The 17,034-nt window shown below is 40.9% G+C and overlaps 1 protein-coding gene across 10 annotated transcripts in view; it reads right to left on the reverse strand.

The window, feature by feature from the left end:
* Window positions 1–15,399, reverse strand: part of MYBPC1 (myosin binding protein C1) — a 96,118-nt gene extending 80,719 nt beyond the window's left edge. For all 10 annotated transcript variants that reach the window (XM_081928180.1, XM_081928184.1, XM_081928183.1 and 7 more), the window contains exon 1: window positions 15,242–15,399. In XM_081928180.1, the coding sequence (XP_081784306.1) occupies window positions 15,242–15,266 (25 nt within the window). In that variant the 5' untranslated portion in view covers window positions 15,267–15,399. The remainder of the gene's footprint in view (window positions 1–15,241) is intronic.
* Between the last annotated feature and the right edge of the window lie 1,635 nt (window positions 15,400–17,034).

Genomic DNA, 17,034 nt, shown 5'->3' on the forward strand with positions numbered 1-17,034 from the left:
TTTATCAGTGAGAGTCACCACAATAAAAGTGAAAATAAGAACATATCAGACCAAGCACTATCAAATCAAGCAAGCAGCCAAGTGGCTAATGCCCATTGCTGCTACACCTGCTTGCTCACCTGAGTCAATGAGGAAAGAAACAAGCAGAAAGAGAAGGAGGTCAAGGGTCAACAGGGTGCTGGGTCCCAACAGCTGCCCAAAGATACTAATGGTTTATGCCAGCACTGGTATGTGTGACAGCTTTTCCTCTATAAAAAGTTTGATTCCGCAGAACTCTTTTAACACCAAGGTTAATTTACCTGCTTTTCAGCCAAAGTTGCAGGGAAAATACAATATAACCCAACAATAAAAAATAGAAAACAAACAAACCTCTAACAATATTAAAAGCCTTAGAACTGAAAGGAAAAATAAAAGAGGCACAACCCACGCATCCAGTTCCAAAAAAAGCATCTTCAGCAATGGCAGTCTAAAAATAAAGGCATTTATTTTAAAAAAATTGAGGGAAGCTAGTCAGACACACCTCCTTCAGAACAGAGTTGCATATCCTTCAACACTTCTCAAACAAAAATAGGAATACTCTTTTAATAGTGATAGCCACTAACTTGGGAAGCTTTAAAAAAGGACTGGACAAATTTATGGAGGATAAGGCTTAATAATTACTAACCCTGATGACCATGTTCAAGCTTTACCGTCAGAGGAAGTATACTTCTGGGAGTCACAGATTGGGTGCAGGTCTGTCTACTGCTGTGTCTGGAGAAAGCCAGAGTGTGCCTGCAGTGTGGAGCAGCTATCAGTAGTTGCTACAGAAAAATACTGATGCTGCTTTGCCACAGCAGCAAAAACTGTTTAAAAAGTTTAAAGTGTAACCATTTGCTGCTAAACTTTTATTACTGCTGAACAGTATTAGACACTGCAGAAAGTGGCAGCAGCATTCTTGGGTTCTCCAGACCCTAGTAGCCCAATTCTTCACTCTGACAAAGCACAGCATTTGTGGGCATTACATAGTGCTGAAGTGTTCCTTAGCGATGGAAGGGTTTGTGTATTTCAGTTCTCACAGCTTCTCATTTTCCCAATCTTAAATTTGTTTATACACATTTGTGAATTTTCTTTTTAAAAATCCCTGTGAAAATATCTCCTGATAAACACATTTTTGTATGCAGTTTTGATTAATGTACCCATTTTTGAAAGTTATATCTCCTGATACAATGCGTTTTTGTATGTTATTTTTACCAATATATTCATTTTTATCCACACTTTCCCTTAATATACGCATTGTTGTAAACATTGTTTGGCTGGAAAACTGCATGGGACATTTCAGATTAGAGCCAATTTTAAAGGATGGCTGTTTTTGACTCTCATCTTGTTTCAGAAATTTGATAAATTCAGCTGAATTTATCCCTCATCCCTGGCATGGATATGCATGCAGTGACACCTCTGAAACCTGAAGATTGACAACAGTAACATCTCATGCTAAGAAATGTTAACTATTCATCCAACAAAGGCAAAAACAAAACAGTGCTCATTTTACTAGGAAGAGACACCAGAAAATAGGGACTGCTCCTTGGTAAAAGGAGATGGTTGGAACATGAGGAAAAAGACATGCTGCAGTATCCACCCCATTGCCAAATTTAAGAAGGCAGGAACAGATTTCCAACAAATTCCCTCTTTCAAGTTGCCCTTGATCCACCAACAACAAGACATCCTTGGCTGTCAGCTTCACTTCTGAGGAAGTCCAGTAAGAAAACACCTAACAGCCCACAGTCTCCAAGGCTAATAAATCTCTCAAGATGGACTTTTCTGCCAAGAATAAAAAGACAAGTGGACATCAAACCGTGGCGGCTGCTCTGTTCTTTCCTGATCCAGCATGCTCTATGGAGTTCCCAGATGCCATTCTCTGCCATCCAATTGCCTTATAAGGCTCCCTGGCTAGGTGTTGTGAGGAACTATACTATGGATCAAATCTTTGAGCTGAATGCCTGACAAAGCATTCCATCGCCACGGGAGAGAAGTTTTCCTCATTGAATCATGATGAACCTCTTCAGCTGCCAAGGTTGGTGAAATGTCAATACAGATCAAGCCAGGAAAGGTTCTTCAGTTTAAAAATAGAAAATGACTAAAACAATTATAAATATATAAGAAGAACTGTAGGGGTCCTTGTGCTGCAGAAGGAAAGCCTACCTCCTAGCACCTGCCAAAGGGCAATAAGGAAAAGAACAGTTTCTTTTTCAGATATGGGAGCCATGCACGCAAGGACATATAATGCAGCTTTCCTCCAGCTCTTTCTCTCCTGTTTTGCCGTTTGTGTTAACTAGACTTTTGTAACCTTTGCAGTGGTAGCTCCCCCAGACAATGTCTGAGAAAAGTATATTTGCAGTGTGCTCCTACGTATTTTTCCTTTGAAGGAAGTAGCGCTGGTAATAATGCAGCCTACTACCAGGTATATGTTTGCAACCTAAATCTGTATCCCTCATGTTACGAAGTTTCAAAGACAACTGTGCTGAAGACAACCATCTCTGCAACAAGGCTGGAAATTTACCCATTGCTGCATTAAGACTAGCAGGAGTATCATCAAACTGAGACAGTGAAAGCACAGCTGCTACATAGATGTATACACAGAAATGCTTTCATGTGTTAGCGCTGCCAAGGAGCGGATTATGGATCCAGATTTACCCAAAGGGCCAGGTTACCCAAGGGGCCTTGTTCCCAGAATTCATTATGTGTTGATTTATATGTATGCAGTAAGCCACAACTCATCTGCTTGCATTTCTATTAGAAATATTAGCAAGCTGTTAATTATATATCCCTATCTGTTCAAAATATGAAATAGCTTTCTACTTCATTTCAATTGAGTTTTGCGGTTGTCATGCCTTTACAATTAAATAGAATTACACCACTAAGCTAGGGAAAAATACTTTCAGGTTAGATGTGTGGATTTCAGGCTGGATGTTGGGTGAAGCTTGCTCACACTCTACAATCTTTGCAAAGATCCATTCAGTATACATTTTCATAAGCAGGGCTTTTTTCCAGCTGGAACTCGGTTCTGGCACCTCTCAGGTGGAAGCAATTGCCATTATAAGAGAATAAAGGAAATGTTCATGGTGAGTTCCAGCACCTTTTTCTAGAAAATGACACTACTCATAACCCAATCCCACCTGTGTTTATTGAGATCTCCACTGCACTCAGTTATACTTCCAGGTCAACAGGCACAGAACTGCAGCCTAAATTTCCCATTTTAGGCTACAATCCTAACCCCTACAATCCTAAACCCCACTGAGTTCAACAGGACATATTAGTCATGTGAATTTGCCAAAAGAACAGGTTCATTTGAAAGGATCCAGTGCATGACTGATTGGACAAAACATAGTTCTCCCAACAACCAGGACTCATTAAGAAAAATCAGATTCATTCATTTGTCAATGCACAGAAACTGCAAAAGTCAACGTGACTGCAATTTTAGAGCCACTTACCAGGGAGAAAGCCCCACTGAAGTTAATGATATGTTTGATATGTTTTCCAGTTTGCACTGAAGTTAATGACAACCTCTCACACATTGCAATCCTATACAGTTCTTCTCGGAAGTGAGAGGTGAAAAGACCAATTTTAATAAATAAATAGATATTGTTGCATGCCACCTCAGTCTCTGAGTAGTGCAAGATTTCCAGGGCTCCAGGGGGCTTACCCAGGGTCTCTTTTTGGGAATGAGGCACAGTGGAGACTGTGGTGTCTTTATCATATATAGTTTATTTACAACCTGAACCTACGATGGAGGGGTTCACAGCATAATCACCCCTAGAGGGTTTTGTGGTTTTGCTACTTTGGATTCAAACTGAAAGCAAACATCATGCTCTGCCTCAGCCTTTTTCACCTTGTTACTACTTTTTGTAAAAGAGGTTGTCACAACAAGAAAACAGCCACAAATTTTATCAGGCATGTAGCCACACTGTAAAAAGAGCTGGCTTCCTGGGGAATATTCCAGGTGACTTCTAGAATTTTAAGACGTCTTTAGCATTTTCTTCATTTTGAGATTTAAGGGGAAATGGGCAGGTGTCATTCTACTCAACTGCTGAATCACTAAAGCGCTACTCACTCATTCATTTCTCAAGCACTTAAACTTTATTGAGAAGGAGAGCAGGGCTAAGCTTGGTTGTGCTGTTGCCAGGACCTGCCATACCACAAGGCAAAGTGAGGTGACCACCTCATGTGGGGGGAGGGGGAGCTACCTCCAGCTCTTCCTCTTGAGTCCCTGGTCCCAGCAATCTAGTGGCAAGAACTGCTGCTTAAGCACACATATTAACTTAGGCTAGCCTACCTCGCAGGTTGCAAAGATAAAAATGTGAGGATGGAAGGATAATGTGCGCAACCTTGAACTCCTGAGAAGAAATGCAAGATCATGTAAAGAAAAATAGATAATATATAGACTAATTAAAATGCACAAAGTCAGAAAAGCAGTCCCCTTGCTTGAACAACATCTCACAATCCTGTTATTTACAGCAAAATACCAAAGCAAAACAAAATTCACCAACCATGATAAATTACACCAATACTCTTAAATATGTGCAGTTTCATAAGTTTGGTATCTGAACTACTAACTCTCATCCTAGCCTACCTCACAGGACTATTGTGAAGCTAAAAGGTGAGAGGGGAGGACAAATGTATGCCATCTTGAGCTCCTGGGAAGAAAAGCAAAATACAGTACAAATATACAACAAGCGGCAAATACTCTGAACATGTGCCATTTCACAAAAAATGTTTTGCCAACCCTAATGAACCAAAAAATTATCCTTGTGTTAAAGTACAGTCTGTAGGAATTTTAATGCTACAGTATATAAGGTGTGTGAAATTTGCAGATTCATTTTACTGTATATTTTTATGTATTTATATTAATGAATAATAATAAGGTAAAAGTGACAAGCAGACCAGTAATGGCTGTGAGGGGAACATGGAAAAATAGGGAAGAGGTAACAATGTAATATCAGTATGAAGGAAGCTTCATGTATTTCAACATACCCATGATGATCAATTGTGTTTTTTACTGTAAAGGCAACACACTTGGCAAAATAATGAAATAATGTGGACAAAGAGGAAAGTACTTCAGCTAACAAACATACCCCAGTAGACAGGTGGTCTTTTCTCCTAAGTCCTGCTTCAGGCTACCAGCAACAATGAGCTTTGCTTGGTTTTTTTAGCTGCTCAGGGAGGCCCCCGCTCCCATGTCCCAGGTGAGGGCGGTCAGCATTCCTCCCTCCAGTGCTTTGCAACATTGATTAAATGATTACCCTTAGCAACAGGAGTTTCTCTATATTTGCCTGAGAACATTGCCTCCATGTTTTGTTCCCTAACTTTTTTTATAGCTGTCCAGTTGGTTTACTTCTTTTTAAAAAACAAAAAACGGGAAGCCTGGCACCCTCTTGGCTTGGGGCCTGGTACATGTGTACCCTGTATGTAGTTCTATAATATTATTATTTCTATGTACCGTTGCTATATAATTCATGTCACAGTACTATTGGCCAGCAGTTGACACAAAAGTGAAAAACTCACTGCTTGCTTTTACCTTCACTGCTTGAGTTCTTTGCCCAGGATATTCTGCAAGCTGCAGAAAGCTGTTTTGTTATTGCAAACTTTTTCTTATTAGAAAGAGTCAGGACTCAGTATAATGGTAACCTAGGAATACTTTTAAAAAAGTAAAAATAGAAGACTATAGCCAGCAGGAAGATTTACTGGAGGCTTGCTTTGGAATGGCAGGTGTGTGGAAGTCCCAAATTAGGGAGACTGTCAGGAAGTTGGTGGACCTATCTTACAAATATCAAGGTTACTGACTTTGATCTAATGATCTTTCCTTGCTTCATCAAACAGTCCTTCAGATTCCCTAGGCCATTTAGAGCACATCATATCAGTGCTCTAAATTGTGCCCTGATTGCAAGAACAACCTGGAAGCCATGAAAACATCTTAATATAAATGAGATATGTTCATCACGTTGGACCCTGGTTAATAATAACATGATTGCTGGGCTCTGAACCTGTTGAGGTTCCTGTATGCTTTTCACAGGCAGCTCTGTATGTAACACAGGGCAGTGTTGATGTTAAGACATAAAAACTGTGGCAGGATTATGGTTATGCAGGAAATGGATAACTGGTATACCAACTTGCCAAAAGTGCTCTGTGGTACTGATTCTAAGTAAGTGTTCATAAGCAAAGCTAGATCTAACAGCAACCCCTATTCGTGAATGCATTCCTTAAAAGGTACATAGTAGGTTAATGGAAAGAAGCCTTATACAGGCAACCTCCCATTTATGTGGCGGTTACGTTCTGAGGCACCACACGTTTCAGTGAAATCCTGTATATTTGAAACACCATTGGAAAAGCCTGCAAACACCCTGTCTGCCCCCGCCCCGCTTTGTGATGTTTTTTGGTCACTTTTGGGGTCACATATTGAACGTGCGCAAATGGGGAGTTGCCTGTACTCAGTCAGACCATTGGTCCATCTAGGTCATTTTTGTCTATGCTGACTAGCAGCAGCTCTCAACCATTTCAGGCAGGGTTCTCTCTCAACCCTGGAGAAGATGAGAATTGAACCGAGGACCTACGGCACACAAAGCAAATTCCCCACCACTGAAGAAGAGAGACGTGGTGCAGAATATTTTTTAAAACACATCCACAAGACCTTGTTTAAGCATTATATTTAGGAATTATGAAGGTGAAGGGAATTAATTGACTAGTTATCTGCCCAACAGCTGCATCCAAAGGAAGCATAAAAGCAGCTTTTGTGAGCTGTCCTGTTCATAAAGAGCACCCTCTAGTGTTCTGAAAATGAAGCTATCTGTCACATGTTCGTTTTCTTTTCTTTTCTTTTCTTTTTGTTTCAGATGGAATTTTAATGGGCTTCTTAAAGCAAAAAACTCAGTACAGGAACTTCCTTATCCACTTCAAATACAATGTCAATTGAATTATGCACGTTTCTTCCAGTAAAAAAAAGAGGACAATATAAACAAACATTTTCAAGAACCTCACAAAACGTTCAGTTTTGATTTCTGGATTTACCGTACTTTTTGCAGTAAAATAGCTTTTTAGCATGGGGTCACGAAGAGTCAGACATGACTAAACGACTAAACAACAAAGCTTTTTACTAAACCAGCGTGAATCATTTAATTCTTTTACTAATACCAAGGTGGTTTGCATTTGTTGCTGCCCTCCCTTACTATGCTAAGAGTTGAACTCAAGCGCATTGCACTAAGATATATCCTCCACACTGCTTTTTGTGAAAGGCAATCTCTGCCTAAAACAGAGGCAGCCCAAGACGTTTTGGTGCCTAAGGCAAAGGACAAGATGGAGCTTCTCCCTCCACCCCTGCTGTCCATGCACAGAAGCTCACCAGACAGGCAGCTGAATCTTATTCTAACACTCGTGATGGCACAAGGTCCTCAAACACAGCAGGCTAACTTAAGGGGCACGAAGCAGGCTGTCTGGCACACAGGTCTGTCCTCTGACATGTCACTGACACTCTCTAAACACACCTGCGCCTGCTGCTTGAGGAAGCTACTTCCCCCTGCGTGGTGGAAGGGCCAGCCTTGCCTAAAAGTAGGAATAATTTCACTCCAAAAAGACATTGCTTTCTTTCTCAGGCTTCATTTCTGGGTGCATCTGCAGTCCATTCAAATGTTAATATCTGGTTTTCCTTCTAAAAGGAAGAGAACATGACTATCAACTTAAAAAAAGAAAAGTAGCAGCAGCTTGCTTAGAATTGTCAACAAAGTTACTCAAGAGGAACACAGGAAGCTGCTTTATATTGAGTCAAACTATTGTCTATCTAGCTGAGTATTGTCTAAACCAGTGTTTCCCAAACTTGGGTCTCCATCTGTTTTGGGACTACAATTTCCATCATTCCTGATCACTTGTCCTGCTAGCTAGGGTTGATGGGAGTTGTAGTCCAGAAAAGATGGAGACCCAAGTTTGGAAAACATTGGTCTACACTCACTGACAGCAGCTCTCTAGGGTTTCAGATGGGGCTTTCCCAGCCCTACCTAGAGATGTCAGGGATTGAATGCATGCAAGACGGTTGCTCTACCACTGAGCTACAACCCTTCCCTGGGGGGAAATGGATAAAGGATTATGACTTCACACCACAGACTAAACAGCCATACTCTACATACCCAGCTGAGCCTTCCGGTTGTGTTTGTCAAGTGGCAGGCATATACACCCCCCCACAGGAAAATACTGTTGAAACCAAATGATGACAATGATATGAAAGAAAAATAGGAAGTGTTCCATTTAGCAAACCCTTAGAAGTGTGTGACATAGCTCTGGATAGTGGAATAAATGACAATGTCTTGCTTGCTCACTAAATTTGTAAAAATAGGCAAGATGTTAACTTAAGGTAGCTCACTGGGATTCATTTCCAAGCAGAAAAAGGAGAACACATGAGAAGCAAAAAAGCAAAGAGTGGGAGGTTGAAGGTCAGCATTAACCTGATATCACGGGAGGAAGTGTGGGAGGTGGTGGAAATGAAAATAATATTTGAATGTGGCAGAGAGTGCCTGTGTGTTGTGGCAGAATGCAGGCCCTCTGTCTGCAATTGGATCTACTATGGAGGCAAATTGCCAAAAAGAATTTAACACAGATTCTTTTCAAAACAACAACACAACACTGTTCAGTGGGGGGTTAAAGATATGAACAGTAGTATCGTTATCTGGAGAGCTGAAAGCAATACTATCTGGGAAACTCAGCCAACACCAAAGATCTATGATCTGCATAGACAAGGTTGTGTGGTAAGAGGCCCACTTTGACAAAAGATACACTAGACTGGAAACAGGCTGGTGTACTCATAAATCTCATTCAATGGAACACAAAAAGAGGCCCTATTCCAGGTCAAACTGTTTTTGTCTAGCCTATTATTATGTACTCTAATCGGCAGCAGAGAAGTGTCTTCTTCTATGACCTGCTTCCTGCTCCTTTTTTTATAAAAAAAAGCTAGCGCCACCAGGGTTCAATCTGAAATCAACTGCATCCAAAGCTATGTAGGAGAAATTTCTGGGGCACTGTGCCACTTCCTTCTTTTTTAGGAAATGTATACTTTTTGTGCATTTAGCAATTTCCATTTGGTGCTGGGGTTCTTGTGCCAGTGGGTGCTTGTATATGTGTGTGTGGGAGAGAAATAAAATAGATGGATGATGCATAAAGGTGAGAGAGAACAAAGGGAAGAGAAAGAGAAGGGGTATCCCTTCCCTTTTGCTTGGCCCTGCCTGCTGACCTCACTTTGTAGCCCGACCATTCCTCCTCCCAGGAATATAACATTCACCCTGGAAAAAGTTAATGCCTGTGCTCTAATGCAACATTAAGTAGCCATCTTGGGACCCTAACAATCTCAAATGACATGATCTCTTTTTTAACTGGGAAGAGCTTTTATGACACTTTTTAAGGTTATAATTAAAAAGCCTAATAATAATCTCTCAACAATGGCAAATGAACACTCAGAAGATAAAAGAGATATTTTGGGTGGGGTGTCCAAGAGCCAGAAACAGAAACATTTTGATCCAATCATATATTTATCTGAGCTAGATGTACCCAATGGTGAGGCTCTCATAAAGCAGAAAGGCTTATGTTCTGATGATATTTTAATGGGGAAGCATTCAAACATCATAGGAACATAAGCCTTCCTGCCTTACTGAGGTAGCATTCTCTTCTGCAATCAACTTTACACAAAGCTTTAATCAACTCTGCAAGTTAAACAACCCACAAGTCAGCCAAAATATATCTTTGCCTACGTGCTGCAAAATAGATTTTTATAAAATAACATTTTACCAAGTCAGGTTCAAGGTGCTGGATATTAAAAAGAACACCTACTCCCACATAGACTTGTCCAGGTGTTGAAATCTTTGTGGTGGCTGTCCTGGCCATGTCTCAGCCAGACAAAGCTTTCTATATGGCAATGAGGTTGAAGGCCTTCTTGGTGGAGATATGCAAACTTCTCCTTTGAGATTTGGTTGGACCCAACTGCTATGAATGTTTTGTGCCAGCTCAAAACTCAAGTTTATGAGATATTAGTGTTGAGGTCATTTGTTATTGTCGCTTTGTGTTTGGTGATTAATTGTTGCTTGTTTTTTCCTGCCTCTTTTTTTAAAAAATAAAACATATGGCATATTGGAGTGGGAACATGCCTGTTTAGCTCAAGGGCCATCTTTCAGTGGAAAAACCTTTTCCATGAAAAATGACCACCATACCAGTAATGGTGGGAAGGGGACTGATACAAAAGTAAGCAGAGCAATGGGTGTGAATCTTCTCTTTGTAGAGTAGGTTACATTTCAACCATGCAAATGCCAGAGGTTTCTATGCACACACAAACACACATCTCTCCATCATCCTTCCAGGCAAGCAAGAGACATGATCACAGTTCAAGGACACAAACAAAAGCACTCAATGTTTATGTGTACATGACCTGGGGAGAATTACAGGGGCCAAACAGAGAGGCCTGGAGGGCAACATTTAGCCCCCTGACCTTAGATCCCCTATCCCTGTCTTCTATGCTTCAGTTTTAATCACAACTTGCTCTGAGATTGGTTTGCAATGAAGAGTAATGTTTTAAACTAATAAATAAAAGTCAGTACTATCTCTAGTGTCATACCATCTCTAACAGAATTGATGTTAAGATATATGTCAGCTGTCTGTACAGCAAATAGGATACTTTACAAGGCAGGCTGGCGGTAGTTTGGGTGCAGATTTAGGTTCTCTCACATTCATGTGCACATTTGGTAGAGCTATTTTGGGTAGGATACTTCATACGTTATTGTCCTCCAGCGCTAAGCAGCAGTGCCAGGATGCAAACTGATCCTTGCAGCCTTGTCAACACTAGTTGCCTAGGGCTCAGTCCTGTAAGGTGCAGGATCCCACTTGAGGTGCTAAAACCCTTATATCCTACAGAAAGCTCCTTAACCTCTTCTCTCTCTCCCGAGAACAGAAAACTTAATAACTAAATAGCCCAGCAGCCACATCGCTTGGAACAAATTCTCCATCAAATCACATACACACAAATGAAGAATATTCAACGGAGCAGCAAAGAAGCAACTTGCTAGTTCCTCACAAACTCTGCAATGTTTCCATGACACCCTCAAGTTGCAAAGGCCTAAATGGTCATCCTGAACAACTTTCTTCCCAATATCGATACTACTATGTCTCCCCAAACTCTGCCAATTAGGACATCCTGTCTTGAAGTTAAGTAGCGATTTAATGAGAACAAAAAACTATCTGTTAAAACTAAATCTGAAAGCTGATGAACATTTCTCATGAGCTGCAGATTGCTTGTCATACATTAGAGTGAGCTTCTGTCCCTTAAGGAGGTTTAACCTCAAAGTTTCAGAATTTTGGAAGTATAGTACCAAGTTTTCTTAAGTCATTGTAGCTGGATTGCCCTAAAATGTCACCAAAGTTTGAACATAGGCTTCAATTCAGAAATTTAAAGTCAGTTAGCAGATTTGAGATGCTCCTATTGCACAAATAAGTATTGGTCTTAAAAATTATTTTAAAATCCCTTTAATATATATTTCTTTTGTACTGCTTCTGACTGCATCAAAAGTGCATCCTAATTTTGAAACTCCTAATCCACGCAACTAAGGAACACTAATAAGCTCTAAACCTTGTAAATTAATGTGAAGGGTATGGTATTATCAGCTGTAAATGCTTTACTTGGTGCAGAAGATTGGAATTCTGTATGAATCAGGGGTGCAGAACCTGAACATTGGCTACACTTGCTGGACTCAGCAACATCTGAAGGACCACAGGTTGCCCAGCCCTAGTCTAAACAATCTTAGAAAACCTCAAGGAAACACTTAGCCAGAACTGAGTATAAAACTAAAACAAAAGAAAGGGAAGAAAATGATGCAATTTTTATTTTTTATTTATTCATTGCATTTCTATCCCACCCCTCCCTCTAAGGAGCTCAAAGTAGCTACATGGTTCACCTCCTCATTTAAACCCCACAACAACCCCATAAGGTAGGTTAGGCTGAGAGTGAGTGACTGGTCCAAGGTCACCAAGTGAGCTTAATGGCCAACTGGGGATAGCAATATGCTGATGACACACAGGTTTATCTCTCCTTACATCTGCAGGTCTGGCAGTGGATGTGCTGGACCGTTGTCTTGCTTCGGAAATGCACTGGCTGAGAGCCAATCCATCTGAAGCTCAATCCAGATAAGACCGAGGCACTGTTTGTGGGTAGTTCCCCAGACTAGATGGATTGGAGGATGCCTGCCCTTGATGGGGTTACACACTCTCTGAAGGAGCAGGTACACAGCTTGGGGGTACTCGTGGATCCATTGCTGTCCCTTGAAGCTCAGGTGGCCCTGGTGACATGCGAGTGCCTTCCATCAGCTTCGACTGGTGGCTCAATTGTGCCCCTGTGTGGACAGGGATAGCCTAACCTCTGTTGTCTATGCTCTGGTAACCTCTAGGTAAGATTACTGCAATGTGTTGGGACTGCCTTTGAAGACAGTTCAGAAACTTCAGCTGGTGCAGAATTCAGGGGCCAGGTTGTTACTGGGGCAAGACCACTTGAACATATAGCACCAGTCCTGGCCCAACTGTGCTGGCTGTCAGTTAGTTTCTGGGCTCAATTCAGAGTGCTGGTTTTGACATATAAGTCCAGGCATAGGCAAACTCCGGCCCTCCAGATGTTTGGGACTACAATTCCCATCATCCCTAGCTAACAGGACCAGTGGTCAGGGATGATAGTAATTTTGCTCCCAAGCATCTGGAGGGCCAGAGTTTGCCCATGCCTGTATAAAGCCTTTAAAAGCTCAGAACCACAATATCTCAAAGACCACCTCTCCCCATATGCAACGACCAGGACCCTGTGATCATAATCTAAGGCTCTTCTTCGTGTGCCTCCTCCATGAGATGTCCAGAGGGCAGCAACACAAGAACAGGCCCTTTCTGTGGTGACTTCCCACTTGTGGAATGCTCTCCCCATGAACGCTCACCTGGCACCTTCATTAAATATCTTTAGGCACCACACAAAAACATTCCTCTTCTCCCAGAACTTGGACTAATTACGGTAAACAATCTATGGCCTTTTAAACTGCATAAGGAGGGTTATTGTTTTGTTTGTTTTTGTTTGATATGTTTCATATTTTTGTGTTTTTATATTGTAAACCACCCTATGATTTTTGGATGTATTGAAATAAATAAATAAATAAATAAATAAATTAAACCCTGATCTCTCAGGTCCTAGTCCGAGACTCTAACCACAACGCCATACTGGCTGCACGCTTTTGCAGTATATCTCTAGCCATGTAAGTAATACATATGATAAAAAGGCACTTTCAATCCATTCCCCCCAAAAATTGTTGGAAACATTTTGAGACAACAGGGACCCAAAGCTGACTGTTCTTACTGAAGTGGTACCACTGCTATCAAAAAAGCATGGTAGATTCTAGGCCTGTAATTATTCTGAGAATTAACTGATCCAATCCTCTGTGCCATGCAAAGGCTTATATAAACAATATATCCCTAATACTGTAGAGTAGGTTTGTTCACCTTATCCAGAAAATATGAGAAGGGACAAGCAAAATCCACCATGTCAAAGGCAAAGGTTGAACCAGTAATTGATTTACCTTGTAAAACACTCAAGACATCCATGCCACACGCTAACAGACAAGGTGAAAACCCCACAGAGCCACCATCCAATATGCCCTGAGGTTATATCCTTGATCCTAAATATGGAAGTGAGTTATGCTCTGAGTATGAAGCAAACATAGCACACAGAGAAAATTGTTGTTAGCTCCTTAGCATACTAGTATCCTTTTTCAACATTCCAAAGGAATGAAGGGGAAAGGTTTTGTTAATATCACCTTCATGCAGAAAAGTTAAGGAGGGATTTTACAAGTTTGGTTTTTTCTTTGTGAATTTCCCTAGGTTACAGCGTATACACATAGCATATATGTTTTCCCCCAACCATAAAATCCATATAGGAAAAGCTATATTGCATATAGTGACCTTATGAAGATTGCAACTGAGATCTTATAGGGAGTGGACTATACAAGAGGGTGAGGGAACTGGGCAGATTTCGCTTAGAGGAAAAAGATGAAATCTAGCATCCTAGGTCCACTGAGTAGGCTCCATTGAATGCAATAGGACTTACTTCCAAGTAAGCATGCACAGGATCAAACTGAAACTTAAGCATTCATGCACACGATTGATGATATGTGTAGGAAAAGAAGCATTAATATAGGAAGGCAGACTTAGGCTTCTACACTATACATTTACAGCACATTAAATGCATGTAGCTTCCCCCATAGAATCTAAGGAACTGTAGTTTACCTCTTAAAAGCTGCGATTCTCAGAATCCTTGACAAAATACAGTTCCCAGGGAAAGTCGTGTACTTTAAATGTATGGTGTGCATGTGATCTTAAGTTGCAATCTTATATATGCTTACCTGGAAGTAAGTCCCACTGAACTCAGTGGAGTTTACTTCTGAGTAGACTGTTTAAGGATTGTGCTATTAATATAATAAGTGAATACTTGAGTTACTGGTAAACTGCGCCTGTTAAAGTTGAGGATCCTTCTTCCCAATACTTTTTTTTTAAAAGCGGACATTTAAAGGAAATATTTCTGTCTAGATAATATTCCCATTATGCAGCGCTGGATTCTAAATATGTTACAACTTTGTGAAATCTTTGCTTGGGAAGGGCAGTAGTCCTCCAAAGTTTGGATTCATAATGACAGCATCTCTGTTTTGCCAGCCACAAAAATAATCTCATAATTTGATACAAAGTGAATAAGGTAAAGAGGATGCTATTATCATAAATACCCAAATACCCAAGGTAAATTGTAAGACTGAATTATAAACCTACTCTTCCTGTTAACATACAAATGAGATTCATTTACAATAGTAAAGCTTTATGCACTTTTTGAAAACACAAAAAACTACCCCTATAAACATTCTGACACATGGTAATTAAAAAGGAGCTTTCAGAAAAGTAAATTGTACCAACAACAATAACAATAATCTAGCACAGCACAACCATAACTAAAATGTTCCAGTTCAGCTGAGCTTTCTAACCTTCGTCACTAAGTTGTTCAACTGTTTTCAGTGATAGTGGACTCTATTCACGGATCTCAAATTTGGTGAATCAAGAAAGGATAACAGCTTCCAAGGTTTGCCTTCTCTGATCTCTCTGCTCAGTCACAAGCTGGTTTCAAAACACATGTTTTGCTTTTTGTTAAGACAAGTAAGGGAGATACGATGACACTTACCGGCTTTTTTGGTGGGTTCCGGCATTGTTTTTGTTCCTCTTTATTCCCAATTATGTGTCAGATGCAACAGCAAGGAGCCACAAGTCCAGTGGAGAGCATGCAGGCCAGTGTGACAAGCAGAGGGGGAGAAGAATTCCTCGGCTTTATATACAGCAGCGAAATATCAATCAAAATAGCACCTCCTCTCCTCTCAATGCATACCCTCCGAAAACTGACAGTTATGGGAGCTCTGCTTACATCTGTTGTTCGCAGCCACTGCCCTCTTGGCTTTAGGAAGGAATCTCTGCTGCATTTCATGGGGCTGAGGAGAATGGCTATAACTTTCTAAATTCAGAAGCATCAGATTCTCTCTCTCTCGTGCGCACCCCCCCCCAATCTGGGAAGTAAAATAGATTGCCAGACAATCAAAGGGCTTTCAGATATGCAGATTATATGTTCATCATATATGTTCTAAATGATACACTGCACCTGTGTGTCTTTTCCCCATGGTTGATAACTGAAACAGCTAACCTGATCTTGATCACACAATACTGCTTGGCAGTTTTTAGCAATTTGTAGGCTAAATTAAGGCAAGTGAAATATCCATCCTTGTCAGAGTGGCTAGTGCAATTCAGCCAGATGGGTGAGGTATAAATAATAAAATTGTTGTTATTGTCAGAGCATAGAATATGTCAGTCCACAACCATATATTATACACGTAAAGGGCATTGTAATGAGTGGTGTTTAGTTTCTCCTTCAGTTGGAGTCAGAGGGAATGCAGTCACATCAATGCATTTTGTGCCAGGGAGAAGGTAAAGAGCTGCATTCAGAGCCACTACTGGTGTGGGAACAAAAAATGTGAGTGTCCTTCATTTGTAGGACACTAAGTACAGCAACAGAGTGTGTGCACCCTCTAGTGGATAGGAGGGTGTATGATACCAGAAGGGCCATGTGACCACCAACTAATGGTGGGGAGAGGAACTACTTTAAGACAGTGGGGCAGATCAAATAGTGAGCAACTGTGTGGGTATTTGAAAGGTGGGTGGGTCCAACCACCTGTCAATAACCTGGCATCATACCTGGCCAGAGTTGAGAGTTGTGTGTGCAAGCTAGAAGCTAGAAACTGGCAGGCTGAGGGCTGGGCAGCTGGGAGACAGAACCATGCCTGATTTCTGCTGGAATCCAAGGCTGTGGCTATAGGAAAAGCAAAAGCCTCTTGGGGCGGTAATGCGCGAACTCCTCCATTGTAGGCTCAGGTTGTATATAAGTGTAAATAAATCATATATCATAAAGACACCACAGTCTCTGCTGTCCTTCATTCCAAGAAAACCAAACCCTAGGTAAGTGCCTGGAACCCCAGGAATTTTGCAGCAGCCAGAGATTTGGATGACGTGCAACAATATGTTTTGGACTACAACTTCCATCAAGTGCCATCAACCCCAGCTAGCTGTGCTGATCAATAGCTAAAATTAGATGTAGAATGTTAACAGACTTGTCAATGGTTATAAACTATCTGGCAATCTTCCATTTCTATTTCATTGCTGTGGAATGGTCATGATATTAGTCTGTACCACAGGGTTGTTGTGAGATTAATAGATCATGGAAATACTGTGTTATGGAACAGAGAGAGGTGCATTTATAAGTAAAAAGATCATGTCCAAACTCTATGTAAGAAATAGGCTAATCATCAAAGGAGGCCCAGTATATTTTGCTGCCCTCCTAGTCAAGTAACTCAGCACCCAGGACAGAAAATTCTACAAACAACTCTCCCTCTCTAAGACAACTCTAATATATTAAATCACTAAAAAAATGAT

This window comes from Podarcis melisellensis, assembly GCF_964234715.1.
Source record: "Podarcis melisellensis genome assembly, chromosome: 10".
In the NCBI taxonomy this organism is placed as follows: Eukaryota; Metazoa; Chordata; class Lepidosauria; order Squamata; family Lacertidae; genus Podarcis; species Podarcis melisellensis.